We start from the raw sequence: 22880 nt of genomic DNA, 5'->3' as shown, positions 1-22880 counted from the left end.
CAGTACTGCATCAGACTAGTGTACTTCACCTATGGAAAAGATTAGTATGTGGAGGGAAAGGCTTTGTTGCCTGGTACTAAGCCACTAACTGAGTTCTTGGAGCTTAATAAATTGGCAGGCAGTCTATTAAGTCCTTACCACGCTTCAGGAGTGTTGGTCACCAAACCATAGTACGACTGGGGCAGGGGGGATGCGACACCAACAAAAAAACTAGAGCAGCCAAATGGGCTTGCCAAAAAGGCGTTTAGAGTTAAAGCTCTGTCGTGAACAGCCACTTGCCAACCATGCTTCTGCTAGACTGTACGTTTTTTCTTTTTTTTTTTTTTTGTTTTGTTAAGTACAACAACTGTTTTTCTTCTAGGGGAACAGTGCTTGGAAGAAGAATGCCAGTCTTGCTGTAGATTTGCTAAACTATATGCTGGAGATAACCAAACTAGATTTAGGGGGGGGGAACCCAACTAGTTTTTTATGGCCTGATTACATTGGTAATACCAATGGTTGATCCCTTCTGTCACTATATGACTCTGTAACATAGAAGACAGAAAACAGAAGGGTAAAGACTGATGAGGGACAGAGTGATAATGATAGAAGGCATAAAAAAAAACCCAACACGGAAAGAATGAGAGAAAATCAAGACAGGATAGTAACTGCATTCATGTTCAAAGGAGTAGCTACCAGCCCTGAGCAAGACCAATATAATGAGGTAAACAGAGAAGTCTTTAAGGCAGCGCTGATCTCTGCTGACCAACACAGAAATGGAATAAATGTACAAAAATGCAATATGGAACTGTGTAATGCAAACTGTGGCTGCTGCTTGAACCCGCTGTACTAAATACTCACTCTGAAGCTCTGAGCGCGAAGCATTTTTAAGCTGAATGCTCTTTTTGGCTGCATCTGAGCCAACAAATTGCAGAGTAATTGTTTGCCAGCAGTGGCCTATAGTAAAATGCCCATGTTCTGCTTGCTGTACAGGCTGTTAAATTGCTGTTGGAGTTAGGGCTGGGAAGCTGCTGTAGCCAAAGCCAGGAAGCTGATCTTGTAGTTTGTCCTAGAGAATGAAAGGGTGCGTAGGCTCTGCATTAACTCTTACTTTGAGTGTGCGGCTGTACTTAGACACGTGTGTGTTGTCGGCCTTATAGCTCGTGCCATCTGTATAATGCCACAGCCTTGAACATGTCTAGGTTGTAAAATAAATGTCATTTTATACATGCTGACATGTAGCTTGTTCTCTTGTCTGCCTTGGAGTTCTGCGCTGTGCATGATCCTGGCTTGAGCTTTGAGGGGATAAGCTCCCTAACTGTTCTGTTCTCTGCATCAATTTTGGCTTGCTTTTGTGTTTTGGAAATGCATTCAATTCTGTTTCATTTAATGCCAACCACATAAGTGGTACAGATTGAAAGGCACCTTCTTTCATCTTTGTCTTGGTGAGTGCAATCACTGGAGGATCAATTTCTCCTTGGAGTCTGAGAGGGTGGTGAGGAATATTTGTTGGGAGTACTAGGAAGTAAGTGGATTTACCTAACCTGTATGAGCAGATGAGCAAGATGAATGGACATGGCTTGCAGAGTATCCATTAACTAGTGATATCCAATTAGCTAATGATATTTTGTGTTTGTTTTCTCACTTTCAAGTCTAGTTGCTGGGAAATACCTTTGCAACACAGATCCCACATCTAAGATACCGCTGTGTTTGTGCACGTACACGATGTGCTTTTTTCTAAAAAGCATTGATTCCTGAAGAACCAGAAAGGATGTCTGGTTTGTTATTAAAGAAAAATTTAGCTATTTCCTCGGTAGAAATTTTGTGCTACTCCCTCTTCCTTTGCTGCCAAGGTGGTACCGCCTCCTGATGCGTTTGAGGAGGGTCAGGCAGAGCCCTCCGGCCGGCTCTTGGCCTTGCTGCCAGTCCTCAGCCCTCCCGCGCAGCAGGGCTGGGAGCCCAGGCCTCGGCTGCTCCCCAAGCGTTCGCCGGGTACCGCGGTGGGAAACGGTGGCACAAAGCCCGGCTGCGCCCCTGGCAGTAGAACGCGCTCCGGCTTTCGTGCCGCGAGCCTGCTCGCCCTGCGGCTGCTGTCAGCTTTGCGAGGGCCGCGGGTGTTTGTTTCTGCCGTTACGGCCCCTGACTTGCGTTTGGCGTTGCTTGACGAGCTAATTAATGCTTGAGCGCGGCGGCAGGGCTGGCTCGGCGCAGCGCTCCGGAGCGGCTCGCCGGGGGCGGGGCCCGCCTGCCCGGCAAAAGGGGCGGGGCGGTACGTCAGGGGCGTGGGCGGGGCCGCGGTTTGAAGCGGGAGCAGCGGCGGGGACGGCCGGTCGCTTGGCGCTGCCGCCGCTCCCTCCCCTCCGCCCCCCTCCCCTTGCCCCCCTCCCCTTCCCCCCCCACACTCCCCCCCATCGCCGTTATGCGGCGGGCGCTGCCGCCGCTCCGCGCTCTCCTCAGGGACGCCGCCGCGGGACGGCCGCCCTGGCTCCCGGCGCTCAGCGGGCTCTGCGGCGCGCCGGCCGGCCTCCCGGCGCCGGCGGCTGAGGGGGGCGGCGGCAGCGAGGTAAAGCGAGGGGCCCGGGGCGGGTGGGGTAGCCCGCGGGCCGGCGGTTGTGTCCCGGAAGCGGGCGGGACCGGGTGGGCTGTGCCGGTCGCTTCAAGGCGTGCGGGGCGAGCCGGGGCGAAACCGAAACGGCCTGGGGCGGCGGCTGCCAAACCGGGCCTCGGCGGGGCGCGGCCTGCCGGCGCCCGAGGGTGTGGCGGGGCGCGGCCGGGCCGCCCGCGGTGTCTGAGGGGCGGCCGTGGAGGCGGGGGCGCCGGCCCGGGCGAAGCGGCGGTTCCCGCTCCCAGGGCCTTTCCCTGCCCGGAGGGATCGTCTCTCTCCCGTCCCGCCCGGGAGCTGGGAGGTCGTTAGCGGGGTTTCCTCGCCGGTGCCTGCGAGCCCTCCTCTGCCAAGGGCCTGCTTTTGCTTTATGTTGTCACAAAAGAGGAACGACGGAAAGTCGTTAGGATGGCTCACGGGAGCGCGCCTGGAGCGCGGGGCTCCATCCCGTCTCCTTTGTTGTTGCAGCGCTGCAGACCTCTTTTGTCGCGAGGAGAGTGTTCCTTTATGGTCAAAAGGGGAAAAATAAATGGCTGTTAATCTCGTTATTTCCCTGTTGGACGTACGCTGAATTCCCTTCTTAGTTCCTTCTTTCTCTCTATACTTAGCAAAAGACTTTTTTTTTTTTTTTTTTTTTTGCGCTACAGCGTTGTTCACTGTAAATTTCACGTTTGTAATCTACATTATTTACAGATAGCAAAATTAATGTGAAGAACTGTGTTTACTACAAAACCATTACAATATAGTTTCAGTAATTTCACATACCAGTTTACAAAGCCTGAGGTAATTACTGTATGTTTGTCAGCAAGCCTGCAACGTCGTTTGTGTAGCAGTTGGGTTATTTCTGGTGTAGCGCTCGTGGAACTGCTGCAGACAACTTGAAGACAATGGTTGCAGGGGTTTTTGTTTTTAAATAGAGGGCTGATGATTATATAGGGGAGAAAGGAGAGGGCTTCGGGGGGAGTATTTGTGCGTAAAACAACAAAACCCAACTGCCTAATTAAAATCGGTGATACTGCAATACACTTGAATTGTTGACTTTATTAAATTGAGATCTGTAGGGGAATGTATTCAAACTCATGGGTTTTCAAATGTCGTTTGTGTGTCATGGTTTTAGAAAAGGCAGCAGTGAGAGCCAGAGTGTCAAGGAGTGTATCTGTAGCTACGTCACCTTTCACATAGTGGTGGCAGTGTCTGTCTCTGTGCTGTACCCAGCTGCAGGAGAAACGTGGCAGATGAATATTTGATGAGGAACAAAGTACTGCTTAAATAGGCAAAATGCCCTTCTCCCTGCGTGGGAAAAACAGTGGGCTGGATTGCTGTCAGAACGTTTCCTGAGACAGCTTGAATAGCAAAGGCTGTCCTACCTCCGTTGGCTGGAGTCATTTCTGCGCCTGTTCTCCCCATCACGCTCAGTCTCGGCGCTTGATCTCTCACTCCTTTTTCATCAAACGATGAAAGAGGGGATCATAAATTCCAAGAGTCCTTGATTCCATTTTAGGCGTGGGAGAGAAAAGAAATGTAGGTGTTAGATCCTTTTTGGTCCATCCTCTTCCAACCTGATTCGGTAATGGTTTCATTGCTCGACAGTCCTCTCTCTGTCTCCACTCCTTAGGCTTATCACCCAGCTCATCTTTTTTTACCCCCAGTTAGCCTTGCTCTCCTTTTCTGGGCTCATGAAGTCCAGTTCTTCACTTCGTCAAAGGCAGGCAATGAGATAAATTTTAGTAACTCAAACAGCATCTTTGTTTAAGGAGGTGCTAACTAACAATAGGCATTAGTCTGCCATATACAATACTAAGAATCAACTGAAGCGATGTATAAGAGTGCAACAGATCTAGCTGTAGTCAAACCTGTTGTGGAACAGAAAAGTACAAGTGACAGCAGGGACAGTTTTAGTATCTAAACATCTTGTAAGGGAGGAGCCAAGTACAATATTTGCATTCAAGACCTACCTGCTGCTGAAAAACTTACTTTTGTTTATTTATTTTGTTAGCTTTCTGTGCATTGGAATTACCTGTGAAATAGGGTGGGGTTAAATCAATCAAAAGTGTGACTCGCTGGCACAGCAGCATGTATTTTGTACCTCTTTTTATCAGTTTAACTCAATTTGGCCCAATCTTCTGAAACGTCCTGGAACTACTCCTAAAGCAAGGTAGAACTCATGCATAAGGAAAAGGGAGTTGTAGTGCTCCTTTTTTCACAGTAGGTATCATAGTGTATGAATGTGTCTGTAAGGCACATTAAAATGCGCAAAGTTAAAGATCTGTTCCTTCTCTGTGGAAGTCTCTGGTTTCATTAGGCTTTAGCTATCGTAAGCTTTATCAATTGGGCGTAAGTAAGGGCATAACTAATGTACTCTTTCTCTTCAATTCCTTCTTACAGCTCAACATACTGCCGTCTTTTGGTTTTCTTTTTGACATTGATGGTGTACTGGTACGAGGAAAGACTCCAATTCCTGCTGCAAAAACAGCCTTTCAAAAGCTAGTTAATTCTCAGGGACAATTCTTGGTGCCTGTAGTATTTGTCACCAATGCAGGGAATTGCCTTCGCCAGAAAAAAGCTGATCAGTTGTCTCATCTACTGGGAGTTCCAGTGAGTAGCTTAAATCCTATTTATTTAGTTATTAACTTATGGTGAATGTGTCAAATGCATTCTCTTCCATTAAATGCTGCTCAGTTAATCAGTTTTGTCTTTCCCTTAAGCCCCCTGAAATGCTTTGCTGGAGGTATTACAAAAGTAAAAAAATGCTGTCCAGAGCTAATAGTATTTCCATTGGTAAAGGTACTGATTTTTCCAGTGGTAAAGCTAATGGTAATGGTATTTCTTTGCAACATTATTATTGTGGGAATAAATCTTGCCTTCTCCTTCTGAATCAAAAAATGTGTGTGCCAGTAACGTGAAACTCTGCTCTAGCAAGCTGAATGTCTTCTGTGATAATGTGCAAGACAGGAGCTTCCTGCCTCTTTTTGATACAAGTGGTAAAACTTTATTCCTCCCTGATCTGTGGGCGCTGCAGGACTTCTCCATTGTTGGAGACTGTGTTTGAGCATTACTAAGATAAAGCCATAAAGTTAGTTCTGCAGTGCCTTTTGTTTCAGTAAGGGCCAGCAGACATGGGCATATCTGTATCAGTAAAATCCTGTGTGTCATGGGTAAAATGTCACCCGAATTATTTTGGGGTTTTTTAGATCTGTAAAGGTGATAAGTAGCAATTCATAATAGCATCCTTCCAGGATGAGAATTTTACTGGTTTTATACCTATTGCAGGAATGAGGATACGTAAACTAAAAGAAGGTGGTCTTCTGATACAATTAAACCAATGCTGCAGTCTAGCAAAGGGACCACAATTGGAACTAGGGCAGTTCTGATTCTTCTTCCCTATTTGTTTTCTACATGAATTTGGTGATTCTGTAAAAGTAGGAGATAAAACCTTGTGTTCATGTTGAATAAAGTAATTCTGGAAGCTGAAAGGGGTGTGTGTGACAATTTATCAGTAATGTATTTTTTTCTGGCATACTATCAATACGTCGTCTGTGAAATTTAGGAGAAAATGGTACGGTAGGATTTTAGGTAGATATGTATGATTGTTTTGTAATTCGTAGAATTTGTCACACCTGTTAATTAAATCTACATATAAATAACTTATCTGAAAAACAACAGACTCCCTTTGTTTTTAAATCCCAAACAGATTTCACAAGATCAAGTGATGATGTCACACAGTCCTCTGCGGATGTTCAAACGTTACCATGAAAAATGTGTTCTTGTATCTGGACAAGGACCACTTCTTGATATTGCTCAAGAGTATCTTTTAAAAAAAAAAAAACTTTCTGTTTAAGTATTTTCCTTAATCAAGTTCAGGGGATCCTGTGGATCAAGTGAAGACCAAATATTTCAACACTACAAATCCAGTAATAAGCAATGGTAGTTCTTACCATGATGTCAAATTTATGTTTTGAAGATGGTTGTGTTGATATTTGCTTCACTTTGTTCTATTGGTTTTAATGAGGAAGGAAAAAAGAATTACTTTTTTGACTCACACGTAAATGACACTTTAGCACAAAGGGTTTGTGCTTGAGGATGAGAGCATGGCATTCTATCTATTATTTATCACATCTGACTTTTAGCTCAGTGACTCAAGATCTGCTTGTAAGCATGTGGCCAGGCCAGGTCACGTTGTTTTTGTAACCAACATCTACAGTAGAACTATACTTGAAAATATTTTGCTGCTTCTATACTAACTGCCAAAAAGAACTTGAATTATGTTGATATAATGGTGGTATCAAAGCTTCAAACTGTAATTTAATGACCTTAACTTTTGCATAATCTTCACTCATGCTTCCAGGAACTCCTTTTTGCACTTCTTCCTTTATTGGGATTTTAATTAAAGTTGGCATAAATCTTAAGTTGTAAAAAATGTATATGTAACTTTTAAATATAAGTTTTATTTCAAATACAAAGCTGAGAAAAAGTTACTGAAGGAACATTCCAGTTAACTGTCAACATTTGTTAGGCATGGCTAAGAGAAAAGTATATTACAAGACTGAATACAAAATACAAAAAACATATTTCTGTTAGATAGCATTTTCATATGGGATAATCTTATCTTAAAGTAACTTTACAAATGGCCTGTGGTATTAATTCCAGTACAATATCAGGTGGTTTAGTTTGTATAACTGGTATATTTAAATAGCTCTTATTTTCGTTTGCATTGTAAGAAGTTGTCTTAGTATTGAGTAGCATCACGACTGCTTTTGACATAAATGAGCAGTTTTAGTTTGATTACATCTTGTTAACTAAGTTTAAATTAATGGGATATATCAGCATTTAAGAGCACTCCTATGCAAATCAGGAGGTTATTTTTTCCCTTTTGGTCCTTTCCTTTTTTGATATGTTCTGGTATTTATCTTAACTACCTGTAGAGCATAATTAAACCTGATTGGTCAGTCCACCATTTTGCAAGAGACTGAGCTTTACGGTGTTTGTTTATCTAGTAATACGTTTGCAGCTGTAATGGCCTAAGGAAAGCACAGTTTGTGGAGACAGTATTTTTTCCTCAACTAGCTCATATTTCTTTCCTATAATAATTACACAAGATGTTGTCTAGCTGCCCAATAAACTTCTTTTTGTGCTTATGTAAAGATGATCTTGGAGTATTGCAGGTGTAGAGCGGCTTCTTGCTTTTCATCTCATATTTTGAGAAAGATTTATGTATAATTTCTGTCTTTAAGATTTCAGACACACAGGTCTCCCATTTACAAATAATGGGATGATCATCTTTTTATCTCACAGAAGAAAAAGTCAGTCTTTGGTACGTTGCTTTCATTCCTAAATAATTTCCTTTACCAGCTAAACTGCATATGTTAAAATGGAATTACCGATTTTTAAAATCTTTTAATATAAGCAATTCTGTATCCTTAACTGGTATTTTCCCAGCCTTGGTTTCTGTCAACCTATTACCATTGAAACATTGCGGGAGAAACACCCTTTGCTAGATGTAGTTGACCATGACAGAAGACCTAATGTTCTGGTGAGTGAGTATTTTTGTTTTAAAATTCTTTATTTGCTCACTGAATGACGTTTTATAATAGGGGTCAATATTTAAACTACTGAGCTAATGCTGTTGTTCTCACATTGTATTTTGACTTTACTTGTCTGCTTCTTTATTTGTTTTATTACAACATGTTCAAGAGCAACTGTACAGACTTTTTTCCTATCAGTGGTAATTCTTTAACGTAATCTTTGATTTTGTAACTTCCTGTTGTGGGAAAACTTATAATTTAGTACAGATACCTACTTCAAAATCTGTCTTGGAAAGCTTATTAGCTTCCTCAGATGTGTGGAAGATAAAATAAGCTTTTTCCTTCAGTATAGGATTGTCTTGGTATTGTTTCTAGGCTGTGAAGTTGCTTTGATTGTAAATTAATGCTTTGCAGATGACTAATTTTTCTCCAAAGGACTCCCTTTCTTGTTTATACCATTCATACAGTATGGTTTCAACTGAATTGTGCAGAATTTAAAAAAGAAGTGAATACATACACAGTAAATACATGCGTGTATTGTACATATTCAGGGTCAGTGTATAGAGTGGATTTTTTCCACGTGAAGCCAAGAAATTCTTTGTGGTTCATAGAATCCATAACTCCGTTGTATCACCTTTTGCCTTGCTTCTCAACCATGCGGATGTAGAAGTTCAAGAAACTGTTAATGTATTTGTCACCATAGGGAGTAAATCATGAAGTGCAAACATTTGTTTAGCAAATATATTATGTGTTATACAATGTATTTTTCTTTCTTAGTGTTAAAGAAATATGTTTCAAAAACTGTTTTTCAAATGTCTTGTTAATACTAGAAGCCTCTTACTCCTGTGGAAAAATAAACATCCATACTTTCATACACAAGTAAATTAAACAACTGAAGCTTTATAGCTTGCCAGAGGAAGTTAAATAGATGTAGGTGGCTAGCGAATGTAGAACACGTTAACTTGTCTGCGGTCCATTTGCCATGAGATTTCACTTCAGAATTGAAATACAAGTTTCTAAGTAAACCGACGTCAGGTATATACCAAAAGAGAGACTGCATTTCCTGTCAGTGCTGCAGAAGGCAACTGTAGGAGCTATACTTGAATTTATTCTGTTAAAAATAGTAGTAGATGTTTAATCTTGTAGAAAACTTTCATTTTTTTCTTATTGCAGTACCCCTCTGCTGTGGAGCTTCCCAAGATTGAGGGTCAGTTATCTTTATTTAACTTGCAACTATCCATTAATAGATGAAATATCTTTATTGTACTTTATAATTAGAATTTATTTTTAGATTGCTGGGCACTTCAGAAAGTTGGCTGAGACAATTCTAAAATTTCCTTGTTAATGACATCAATCACTAATTTGGAATGTATCACGTGTGATAAAGCTGGGTTTTTTTAATGTGTGCAGTTTTCAGCCATGTGTGTTTGAAGTTTCAGAAGGTAGGTGAGGTCTGCTTTCCTTTTCATCTTCCTTTAACGGGCTATTGTTGCCTTCCTTTCAAAGATGAGGAATGAATTGACATGTGTTCAGAAATAATCGATCTTGTTCTTACAGTAGTCAGGATGGTCACTTCAGAGTTGTAGTATGAGAAGCATCTTGTTTCAGCACACTGTATTCACTCTCATCTCATCTGACGTACAGGAAAGTAGAAACTGGACTTCAGGATTTAAAAAAATCCATGTCAGATTATTGCTGGAGACCAGAAAAATGTCTAAAAACAACATTCAACATTCAAATTTCACTTTAAGATGAACAAAATAACATCTCTGATGGATTATTTAAATACTGTATGTAAACATAGAATACACAAAGGTATGGAAGACTTAGAAATACAATTTCAAAGTTAATATTTTGTGGTGCTATGGAGAAACTTAGCCAATTAAAAAAAAAAATTCTTAAACCTGAAGATTTCTTGTTACTTCTGAGAGTTTCTGTGAATGAATGGGTATGTAATATATTAAAACCCTAAGATAAAGTTATTGTGACTATTTCATCAGTTCATGGTTATATCAAATTACTTGTTCAGTCTCTTTAGACCGTTTTAGCGTCAGAGATTTGGTGCCCTGATAACTAATTCCATAACTCCATTTTGTAATTCTTGTTCTCATAGCTGTTGTTTTGTTTGGGGAACCAGTCAGATGGGAAACCAACCTCCAGTTGATAATAGATGTTTTGCTGACAAGTGGCTATCCTGGAAATCCGCATCACCATGAAAATTACCCTCACATTCCTGTACTTGCTTGTAATATGGATCTGATGTGGGTAGCCGAAGCGCAGTCTCCAAGGTAAGTGCAATTATAACATGTGCGTATCGTGATATATTTGGGATTTCCCCAGTAGAATTCAGAGTCAATACTTTTATACAAAATGCTTGCTATAGCTTCACAGTAGGTCTCAGCTTTCAATACAATGTGTCTAAAGCAATGCACTTTCAGCAAATGCTGCCTTATTACTGTCAACATTATTGCATTCAGGAAATCAGTTACTCAAGATAAAAACTGCTTTTAAGCTCTAAACCTTTTTGTTTCCCCACTCCCAGAAGAGAGGGAAAAGATGGGTTTTTGCCTGAGGGCCTCAGAGTCTGAGTTCAAAGGAAAAAATTACCAAGGCCATTGTTTCATTTCATTAGGTCCTTCTTTGGTATTTCTCTTCTCCACCCGACAGTTTCTGGTAGGGTAAAGAATTGACCCTGCTAGTTGAGAGCAGTGAGTGTTTTTGAGCTGAGGACAATATAGTGAGTCCTTTGGGAAAGATCCACTAGAAAGTTTGTTTTTTCCTTTGAGTTTGACAGTATGAAAAGTTTGCACCTGTCAGTGCTGTTACCTTCACTATTGGAATATAATGCCATGACTACATTGTTTTAAGCTGTTGTTAATAATTACTGAAAATAATTTTATGCACATTTATTGTTATTTCATAATATGAAGCAACAAACAGGGTGGAGAGAAGGAATGAAGGGTTAATTCAGAAATCAGAAAAGCTAATTCTGTACCACATTTGAAAGTGCTACAGCTGCTTCCTTCTTTGTAGCTTTTTTCCTTAAAAGCCTATTTTGATTTCTAGGCCACTAGAGACTTAATTTCTTTATTAGTGCACCTCATATATCTCTACTGGCTTCTGATGCTCATTATATTGGTGTTTTAGGTTTTTGTAGGTTGTAGATACCTGGTTTGAGCAGATAGACTCATCTATGCGCATTAGAAGTTACCTAACAGCTCTTCTTAAGTAGCATGTGTGATTTATTGTATATAGAACTGTTGTATAGCAACTTTTTATTATTCTTAGGGTGTTTTTGGTAATTCGATATTCTCAAGTGATACATATTAGTTCATCCCCAGTCCCGCACCCTGACTTCAGTAATGAAGTAAAACTGCTTTTTTCATCATGAAATTACATCTTCTAAATTACTGATTTACTGTCTTGGTTGATGACCCATCATCACTGTTTGCACCTTGATCAAAATAACTGAGTGAGTTATCAAAAGAATGCCGTAAAATTATAGTTTGTTCCTTGATCCTCCTTTGCATCTATTTTTTTAGAGAAACGCGTGAAGTTTTTTTGTTTCCATATTACAAGTGGGTTTTTGTATACTCTTGTGTTTAAGGAGAGATCAATTTTCCTTCTGTCTGATTCTAACTTTCCTTTTCCGTTTCTCCTCTGTTAATTTAGCTGATTCTGTTAGGTCACTGCAAAGAGTAGATCACAGGCTAGGCATTATTTCAAGAAGCATCGCTTTTGTAACCAGGGTATCTACTTAAATGCAAGTAACACTAACACAAACCATTGCTGCATTTTAAAAATAGAGGTCTGTTGTGCTGTCCCAGTAATGTGTTTTTATTGTGGTGTTTATTGTTCGGCTAATCAGCACTTACTTTTCAGTGAAACAGCTGTGGAAATGTTGCGTGCAACCTGAGGGAAATTTGATAGTTACAGGATATCATTTATTCCTAAAATATCATGAAATACAAAAGCCGTGGTTTTTTTATCTGTACGTAATATAACTTGATTTGTCTTTATATCTGTGTAGGTTTGGGCATGGAACATTCATGGTTTGTTTGGAAAACATTTACAAGAAGATCACTGGCAAAGATCTGAAATACGAGGCCTTAATGGGCAAACCTAGTAAACTGACCTACCAGTATGCGGAATACCTCATCAGGGCTCAGGCAGCAGAAAGACAATGGAAGCAACCTATTCAAACTCTTTATGCTGTCGGGTAAGATATCATAGGTCTTAATGAGTTCAACAGGAAATTACTCACAACATAAATACTAGCAATGAAAAATAAACAACTCTTACTACTTTGTTTCTTATACCATTGGGACCACCTAACATTCTTGGTGCTATGGTGTACTTTTTGTAATGTTTTTGAGCCTCACTGTTTCTAACCTTGAAGATTAAAAATACTTTGCTCTTTCTATGTGTAATTTCTGTAGAAGCACAAAAAGTGGTATATGCAACTAAGATTTCTCCCGGGTTTTTTTAATTTTTTTTTTTTTTTTTTAATTTCTGTAATAGGCTGTGTAAATCTAACAAAAAGAATTTGTATGGGTGTTTTGTTTTGTTAGGTTTACTGGTATAACACCAACAAGCTTTGAGTAAATGATGGTTATTAGGGAATGTAGAGCTAGAATTTATTTGTGAGGTCGTTAAGCTCAGTCATATGCTACTGTGCATGCTGTCACATCATAGAATCCTTTTCACAGAAAGAGATAAAGCTGTATTGTGTTAAAGACTGTTCCAGAATCTCCAAGATGTTTGGAAATATAATAAGCTCATTCATGGACTGCTAATACCTATCCTTGATTTCCCCTCCCTCTGCCCCAGTCTGCAGTTTCAGTATGGAGTTACTCACTTTTATCATATGTCATGCTTAATGAAAATGGTGTAATAAAATAGCTATAGGATTGGATTTCTTCCTACCTGCATACTTCCACATAAAGTTATGTAAAGTATAAAATAAACTGTTAAATCGAAACCATAAAAACGTCTTTCATGCAATTGAAATTTGACAACTAAAATTGCACTGCTGACGAAACTTTCTTCTTGTATTTCCAGAGATAATCTCATGACTGATGTCTATGGTGCTAACCTTTACAATCGCTATCTTGAAGAGAACTCCAGAAAAGGTTCAAAATCACGGATTCAGGCCAAAGTTGCTGGTGGCAGAGGATCTGCCACTCTCTCTCAGGATGATGAAATAGACAACAGTTGGGAGACTGAATTAGCAGCTGCAGCTGCTGCCCGCTGTAGGTCTGTTCTTGTTTGTACTGGGGTTTACAACCCTCACACAGAGGTACCCTTGGATACCAGGGAGAGCATAACTGAAACAGTGTTCCACGGCCACAGAGATTTTAGATTTGATCCTGGTTTAGTCGAACCAGATCATATTGTACCAGATGTGGATGCTGCTGTAGACCTGGTCTTCCAGCTGGAGAACTTTGCACCTAATTGAGATGACATGATTGCTTAAGGACTACTCAGTGCTGTGCTTTTCTTCCCAAAAAACAAACTGTGCTTTAAAATCATGCCACAAACTGCTGCTTTCTAAAATTCTTAACTTTTGAATTAATATATTTAATATAAGATTGTATTAATATACTTAGGTATATTAATAAACTTAATAGAAGTGTATTAGATATCAATAATGCTTTTTCAAAGTACTTTGAAATATGTGATTTCTTGCTTTAGTTGCCCTTTGCTGTCCTCCTGTTCCCTATGTTGGGTATTTTACTGCCAATTTTTCGTAGTAGCTTATGCATGTTACTGGTACTTAAATTCCCACATGACAGTACATCTTCTGTTTGCTGGAAGATTTAGCTTGTAGGTATTGGGGATCTTGAGGATATCGGATTGTGGTGCTGGGGTCATTCACACAATTACAAATTGGCTGGTACAGAGCACAACATGTATTGCTGCTTGTTAGCCTGCAAGGAGTGAGCGCTCTTTCAAATCAGAGCGAAGTTCAAGTCTGTTCTGCTACTTTGTACTTGCTCCCTATAACCCTGCAGCCTTTCTTTTTCGCTGTTTTCCCATGTGTCTGGAGCTGCTATTGCTCGTCTCTACTCTGACATGTAAAGCCTTAATAGAAATGCCCGTGTAAGATGGAGAAGGCTGGCTTGTTAATGCCATTTTTGGAACTCCCAACTAAGCTGAACAGAGTCATGTAAGGAAAGCGGCTAACATTGGGTGTCCCGTGTGGCATAATACCTGGCCTTTTTGTCCTTGCCTTTTTATCTGCACTTTTTTGAGGAATTTAGAATCTTAGAAAGCTTTAGCAATTATGTTTCGGGCATTTCTGTCAGTTGGACTTTTCCACTGAATGAGTGACTACTGTGTGGGCAAAAAGTGCCTAGTAATTTACTTGAAGCTTCATACCGCTGTGGTAATTAACTGGCCTTTAGTGTAATATATTTCATCTTGTGTCAATGTTATATGTTGTTTGGTTCGTGGATTTTATAGCTGTTCATTTAAAAAAAAAAAAAAAAAATTATTTTGTTGTTTTTTTAAATTCTGTTAAACGTTTTCATCCAAAAGATGTCTTTGCAAATATTTTTGTGTTACTTTGTTATAACACAGTATATGGTGTACTTGTGACATAAGGTTGGAAAACATAAGCCAATTAAGTGTGTTTAAAAACAAAGTCAACTTACACACAAATATCACTTAATCACTTTGGGGGCTAGTCAGGTTTTTATGGTTGGTTTCCCCCCCCCCCCCCAAATTAGAAATTGTACAAACAAAAATGTGTGGGTCTTCAGTTTTCCCAAGTTCTTGCAGAACTAGCAGAATGCTAGCTTAAAAGCATTGATAGGCAGATGGTGGCATAAAGTGAAATGATTTCCTTGCCAATTTCTTCACTGCTTATTTTCCTGAAATCAAAATCTGAAAACTCACATCATGAAGAGAACATTGCTGCTATGAAGCGACATTTTTCTTGTTGTTGTGTTTTCTCCATTTGCTAACCACTGTAATCCCCCTCTCTACTATCAGGATTGTTGATTCATTCACTCATAATGTTTCGTAAGTAGCTTTCAACATATCTTGCTGGATCCAGTTTAAGGACGCTGGTCTAAACAGTGTATTTCCTGTTTCTTCACTGGGAAAGTATTACAGCAGCACATTCTTGCCTTTTTTAATTGGTTCAATAAACAGATATATACCTATTTCTTCAGCACTTTTCTGTAATACGCCAATTATTTGCAAAGTATGCCAAATCTTTCTAAGTAAAGATTGTAGTTTTGTAAAATGTCAGGGTGGCTGAAGTTGCATTGTTTCAACGCTGAAGCATGTTGCAGAGCTGTCTTAACTATTACCGGAAGTGGTTTCAGGCTGTCAGTGAAGCAAGGAATAAAAATGTGAAAGTTGATGAAGAACAGGAAATGTTCAATTTGTTTCTTCTCCCCCCCCCCCCAGCATATGCATGAACACTTGAAAAGGTTCATGAAAGAACTGTGTATACATTTTTTTAAACTCATCCCTCATGGAAACATTAACTTACAATGCATATGTAGAAAAAATACTGTTTGGCTGCTACTCAGGCTGCTACTGGTTTTTTAGCTGAAAGGAAGACAGGTTTTTAGTCTATATCCCTCTTAGACCATTTAGGCTACGTCTGCGTTGCAGGGGTGTGAATGTTGCCTGATGAGTCTGCTTGAGCTATTTAATGCGATTCTTCATATGAATGTATGACCGAGTCCCGATAGTGGACTAGGGTGCCACTAGATTTGGAGCTGTATCAGCACAAAACAAAAACCAGGCAGTTGTTGCCACAGATGGTGGACAAAGATGATTAATATACATGGGTATTACTAGAAAACACAAGCGAAATGTTAGTGTAGTAGGCACTTGTTGTGGTATACCAGTGAGCTAGGCAAATATTTTGGTGATGTATCACAAAAAATAAATTTTTAAGGAAGGATTTGAAGGAGTATAGTGAGTTACCATTGAGGATGTTTACCTGGAGCTCTTGCCAAAGGTGAAGGGCCTCACAGCATCCACTTGCTAGATGCTCCCACAACTTCATTGCAGTGCTAAGCTAGGTACACTGGAATTAGATTGTGTATTCCCTAATTAGTACTGCAACCACACAGCACGGATCTAGCTCTAGAGCCTGAAAGCAAACTGCTTCCTCAGTGACATGTTCCAATGCTTATGTGCACCGAGCACTTACGCTGCAGTTAGAATTTTGAAATACTACTGGTGTTAGTGGCATAGCAAACTCCTTGCCAGAGGTCCTTACGCTTTGCAGAATGAGTAGAAGAGCATGTGTGTTCCTTCCTCAGGGAGTCCCAGTCCAGTTTACACTTTTACTTAAATTTCTGGTGAAAATATTTGTGCCAAGATGCTAGTATGTGACTCAGGCAAACCTTCCATTCCACTTGCTTTACTGAATTAATACTGAATTCCAGCAAAAGACTTGTCATCTTTATCTTTTTATTAATGTGACCCCTCAAAAAGCACGCATTGTTCATTATATTGTCATTTAATGTCTTATGAATGAAGATGCTACACTGACAGACTTCTAAGTCTTTGAATTTTGTGCCTCCTATTCACTCAGGAAGTGGTACAGATGAGAATTTTTTTGAAAAGAAGTGTCATAAAACATTGCATCAGAGTTACCACTAATTTCCAACATTTCCTGCTGTGGTACTTTAAAGTGAAATTTAATGATTCTTTGTTAGTAACAAGCTAAGATGTGGAAATCCTTAGAAGAAATCTCAATCTCTAGTACTGGAAAGGTGCTTTTTTCAGAGTTCTTAAGGAAAACTGGCTTCAGTAAAATGTTCTTTCCAATTATTCAGCTAGGAGTGAGATGAATGAATATTATATTAGGTAAGAAAAAGACTAAGACCCTGTCTTAACTTTTGCTCTCCTTTCCTTCAATGTCCTCTCACCTGGATTTTTACTTACTTCTTTAGTAAGTATGTATTTTATAAATATATATATTTATAAGTATATATTTTCAGCATTAACATTTACCTCTTTGAAATAGACAGTATTTCCCACGTTATGTTCAGTGTATTTCAGCCATAACATAGGTAAGCTATTGGATGTTACAATACTTTCAAGTTTAAAATGTACTGTTGAAACACCTAAGTGAACAGGATGTGCAGAAATAGATCACTGAAACCACTTTTAAAAAATACTTCTGAGGATCTTGCTGAAGTTTCTTCTAAGTAGAACTTGCCCTTTGTTTGCGTAGTAGTGTTTTTATTCTTGATACCTTTTGTTCTGTTAAAAAAAAACCTCAAAAACCTTTCAAAAATATATCCTGTACTTATTTTTGCTAATACAAAATCGACAATATTTTAAACTCCAGTCATGTATTGTCTTCAGTATCACATGTTTTTCTTTAGAAGCATTTTTCAATTAAAGTTAGAGGAATGTATGAGACTTATATTTTTAAGAAAAACAAATTTACAGATATCTCCTCTTTGATACAAAAAAAATACTTGCATTTAAAATTAAATCTATCATGTCAAAACTTGAATACTCTTAAATGTAATGAAAGGAATAATTATTTTGTAGTAGATCTTCCATTTATGAAATCAGTTACTACACCTATTGATACTACTTGTTATGGAATAATCTTTTCAAATTGCAGGGTTTTTTTATAGTAAAAGATCATATCCAGGCAGCTTGTCTTAAAGATGTGAGTAATTCACAACAATCTGTTGCAGTGTTTTGTAGTAGTTTACTTCTTTCCATAAACTGCTCGATAACTTTTTTCCTGGGACAACCCTCCTTATGTTGCTATGTCTTACGTTCTTCAGCAACACAAATGTGATGATATGCTGTGATATGGTGTAATCGAATCATATCTAGAAAAATTAAACTTAAATATTCCAGCAGTAGCAGGAGATGAAACGCAGCCTCTGCAATGCGGTGCGATTGGCAGACGACTATTGGTAAGAATATTGAAAAAGATCCTCTAAAGTGAATGTTTTCACTAAGCTTAAAAGATATTCTCACTGGCTGTCAGTGTAGTATTTAAAGCTGGTATACAATTTTTAGACCTCTGTTGGAGTGCATTAGGCTTCATCCAGCGGGAATCCAGCTGATGTGCAGAGCAAGTGGAGGTGATCAGAAGCTTCACACCAAAACACATCTTGATCCAACTAAAACAGTAATGCAGATGTACCCATAGAGGACCACACACTTTGGCGGAGTTGAGGTATTTAAGTCCAGGATCTATTAAATTCTTGAAGAACAGAATTTCAATAGCGTCATCAGCATGAGTACAAGTCACAAGCATTTCTCAAAGGTATTTAGTTCAGCAAAGTCCTGGTGCAATCCATGTTCAGGTGGGAGCTTGTTTCACCCTTGGGAAACTCCCCCTGCCCTGCAGCGTGACCGCTCCTGCCATTGCCTCAACTAACTCTGTAGGTGGGAGACTGGAGACTCCCTTGTCTTAAACACACAAGTATGGGGCATCTCCGTAAGAACTGAATTTATTTGGGAAGCGAAGGGATAGATGCCTGCTCTGACGGAGGCTGCCATGGTTTTTGGTATGGGATTCCCCAGGTGTAGGTGAGGGCTGGCGGATTTCCCGCTCAGCTCCCGAGGGGGCCGCCGCGAGGGGCGCTGTCCGCCATCTTGGCTTTACCTCAGCGCGGCTGCCCGCGGCGGCGTTCACGGCTGAGGCACGGTGCTGGACGGGTGAGGGAAAGAAGTAGGAGTATTGCGACTCTGTCCTGTCTCTTTTTTTTTTTTTCCTTTTCTCCCCGCCTCCCCCCATGATAGAAGTGGTAAAATGTAAAACTATTGCCCCCACGCAGTTCTCCAAGGCTCAGGGTATTTCAGGTTCTCCAACTCCATGGACTGAACTCCAGCTTGGTAAGTGGTAATATGGGCTTGGCAGACCCTCAAAAAGCCAAAATGCTTAAAAAATAACAGGTGAGAGTATTCATTCATAATTTTAGCTTCATCTCATTCATATCCTTTCTTGGTTTTAAACAAGTGCAAAGCACTTGGTACGTTTTTCCTGTCAGGGACAGAAGTTGTGCCCCAGGAGCTTGGTGCTGTTGAAACCTCTCCCAACTGCTGGAAAAGATATGTTTACCCCCCAGTTTTGCTGTAGATGGTTTCAAATGAATCAGAAATACACAGTTTTAGTAAGAGCTATGTTTTATGTTTAGCGTTTGTCTGCTTTATAAAACTGACAATTGTTCGGGCTTTCTTCAACAAGAAAATAAGCAACTGTGGCGTGGAAGTGACACAGTGAAGGTTGTTTCTGTAAAATGTGGAAAAGATGCACAGTTGAAAGGCCCTGGGGCATTTGGGTTTTGTTCCATCAGTGGATGAATGGTATTGTACCATGGCCATGCTTTCTCAGCTCTGGATTTTCAGAACTTCCATGTCAGCTCTTTGTCAGCTTTTTCTTGTCCAAAAAGTGTTTCTAGGTGATGGATGGAAAGGAGGAATACTAACAAAGTGATTCACAGAAACATTGTGCTAAACTTTGACTTTTCCAATTTAAGTTATTTTTGTTCCCAACAGCTGGGATTGAATCTCAATTGAGTCAATTGTTCGGAGTGCAGCTCCAAGCACAATATCTGCATGTAGTGGCACCAAGACATCCACCTTTGTAATGATTGAATATAGTTTTGTATGAAGTGCAAATACATTTGAAATTAATGTACGTGTATATATTGCTTTAAATTACACCAATTGTACAGGCAGCTGAAAGTACGTGAACTAGCCCAGACCTCTGGTTGACTTAGCTTTCCACATACCCTGTCTTCTGTGTGCTGGTTAAAAGCAAGAATGTCATGTTATTATGTCAAGTGCAGTGTAGCTACTGTGTCCCCCCACCTAGTCTCACCAGGGATTAAAGGAAGATAGAAATAGTGACCTGAATAACACTACACGCAGAAGGTAGTTGCTGAAAGTGGTAGAAATCTCTTTCCTTCAGTGTCACAGGCGAGAAGCCAGGACTACAGGATTTTCTTTAAAACTCAATGGTGTGCTTGTATGTTCTGTAACTTGAACAGAAATGGGTACTAACAGTCTTTATTGTATGGTATCACTGCATATCTTACACAGTCTGTATTAAAATCTTTTGTCTATACAAGGGTGAATTCTTGGGTGATGAAATATATCCTGAAAAAATATATCCTGTTTTCAACGTTGACTGAAACAGCCTGCACGTTGAAAGTTTCAGAAAAGAGTGTTTCTGTGGTCACTTCTGTGAATAAAATAAATCAGTACATGTTCAAAATAGCACAGATGGGTTTACTTTGTATAAAGTAAAGATGGGTTTACTTTGTGTAATTAAGACCACCTGAGACTCAGCTGGTCTTAATTAGAAGTTCTCCTCCTTGCATTTTGTTGGTCTTGTATGCCAAGCTCAGAATCCAGTATCAGAACCTAAGATCATGCTAAACGTGTCTTACAGTTTAACACCCAGCTAGGATTACTGCAGATTTATTGACTGCTTTCTGAAGCAGAAGCAGCACCTATGTATAGGTAAGAATATTCTCAGAATAAGAAATGGATTTTCAATAGTACTTGGGTCTCATGTCTTGTTTTATGGAAGTGTATCTGTGAATATGCTTTCTGCTAGTTTAACAGCTAAGTTCCTGACCACAGACGAGGAGAAAAAACGTTCAGTGAACTTAGACTATAAAAAAAAAAAAAGTTTTTTTTGCAGGTGCAAACTACGTCGTGAAGGCCAGTTTACCTCACTAACAAGAAAAGAAAAATGGTTGTGATGTATGTAGATCCTTCCTGTATCCAAACTATTCTACATTCCTAGAGAATTCAAGGAAGAGTTCCTAGAAATGCAACTAAGAAGTCCCTTTAAAGTGTTTGTCATGTGCACTTATAAGCCAACTAAACAATTGTCATGGTTGTTTTCCACAGTAAATTCAAATTACCGAAAGAGACCTGTTAATGATACGTATTTTAATTTGCCAGGCAGACTTAAAATGATCAGGCAGCAGAGATCAGAGCAGGGTTTTGTTTTTTTTCAGTGTGTGGGTTTTTTCCCTCCACGTAACCTTTTATGACTGGTTTAGCCTGTTCACATTTTCAAAGGTGCACAAGAGTGTCCTGGGGAGATTCTGGCCACCCATTGGTGGCCACCCATCTTGCTCCCTCATCAGTCAGAGTTGTGTGGTCTGCATGTCGTATAGTGCCTTGGAAGATGACCTGGGAAGCAGCTGTGAAACTAGTTAATTATATCAAGACAGGCATGTGTCCTTTCTGCTCTGGAAGTATTGTGAGAGCTTATTAGCAGCAAGACAGGCAGGTTCCAAGGTTCATACAAGGTGACATATGACTAGCTCATCATTGGGGTATGCTGTGAAAGCACAGGCTTGCATTTGAAGGCCCTGCGTTTTACAGGGTTTAGAGAGAACTGTTCTACGTGTTATATTCTAGGACTGTATTATAATGTATTATTTACATAAAAGAAACCCAGCTTTGTATAAACTGTTATGTTTTGTCTCGTATCACAGCCTTGGAATTCACAACTTGCTTTTCCCTTTGTATTTTTTGGGTAAGTTGTTTTTTACCTCCCCACAGATTTAGAAACTATACTATAGATGTGCAGAACACATGTGAAGTACCTGAAAAAATGAAGGTCAATGCCTACAAAGAGTAGGTACATGTTAAGCATGACACTTGCATTATTTATCTTACATTGATTCTCTACAGCACTGTGCACACCAGTGACATGTATAGTTACATCCAGAATGTTTCAGTAGTAAAGAATGTGTCATTATAAGAGAATTAACTAATGAATTCAGCTATACCCAGCACTCTAAGGAACCAGCTTTAGAGTGTGGCCATTTGATCGAAAACTACTGATTGCTGTTTTGGTATCTGAGGCTGTTATTGAAGTAGTAGACTGAATACAGAACTAAGTAATTCAGTATTTGGCTCCTGTGGATCAAAAATGCTTATCTACTGACGTTAGAATTGAAGAGCCAAGCAAAAAGAAAGGGGTGTTGCTTTGTTTAATTTACAGCAATTAAATAAAATCCAGGATCTAAATGTTCCCTTGGGAAGGTACAGTTGTAACTACATTGTTTACACTTCATTGTAAGCACTGAAAAAGTTATTTGCACTTCTCCAACATTGAGGACTTCGGTTTTTATTCTTAATCTTCCGGCCAGTTATGTTGGAGAGCTTACTAATTTGAAACAATTTAATATGCATGCATTTATGTAAGTAAGGGGCAGTTGTAAGGATAAGAGGAAGAGAGTTAAGCACTGTTTGTTTAATAAAGAGTACATTAGATCGTATCTTGTGTAAAAGTAGAAGACCATACAGCACTGTAGAATAGGATACATAATTTCTTAAAACTTAAAACTTGATTTTGTTTCTGATAATAAACCACAGCAAGGTACATGCATAAAATAACAGCAAAATATATTAATTGCCAAATGTTTACTTTAATTAAACCTTTTTAATGATACACAGTACAATGTATCCACTACTTTGCTAAAATTCACAACAAAAAGCAGGTTTCATATGTTTAAAAATATTTTTCATAATAAATTCATAAATAGATGAAGGTAAAGTATAAAAAAACCACTGTAGTATGCAAGCTTGCTCCCTTGTCTCCTCATATTCCAAATGATCTAGTCAGTATTGTGATAAGAAAGTTTAAAAGCAAAGTAGTTACCGATGATTAGAAATGTACAGCCTGCATCTCTTGAAGAAACCTTGAAAAACAGCGACAGATTTGTCCTAGAAAATGCAGAAGAATTTTAACACTGTTATCACCCAAACCCCTCAAATAATTTTGGAATGCAATGAGTGAA

The 22880-nt window shown here is 39.4% G+C and overlaps 1 protein-coding gene across 1 annotated transcript; it reads left to right on the top strand.

Annotated features, from left to right (window-relative positions):
- Nucleotides 1-2398: 2398 nt before the first annotated feature.
- On the top strand, nucleotides 2399-15273 carry LOC143163982 (haloacid dehalogenase-like hydrolase domain-containing 5). The gene is made up of 8 exons (XM_076345950.1): nucleotides 2399-2542; nucleotides 4967-5176; nucleotides 6273-6385; nucleotides 8018-8111; nucleotides 9277-9310; nucleotides 10217-10391; nucleotides 12134-12322; nucleotides 13165-15273. Exons 1-8 carry the CDS (start codon nucleotides 2399-2401, stop codon nucleotides 13559-13561), a joined length of 1356 nt encoding a protein of 451 aa, XP_076202065.1. The 3' UTR covers nucleotides 13562-15273.
- The last annotated feature ends 7607 nt before the right edge of the window (nucleotides 15274-22880 follow it).

This window comes from Aptenodytes patagonicus, chromosome 8 (genome assembly GCF_965638725.1).
Source record: "Aptenodytes patagonicus chromosome 8, bAptPat1.pri.cur, whole genome shotgun sequence".
Lineage (NCBI taxonomy): Eukaryota > Metazoa > Chordata > Aves > Sphenisciformes > Spheniscidae > Aptenodytes > Aptenodytes patagonicus.
This window is presented reverse-complemented; position numbering and strand designations above follow the sequence as displayed.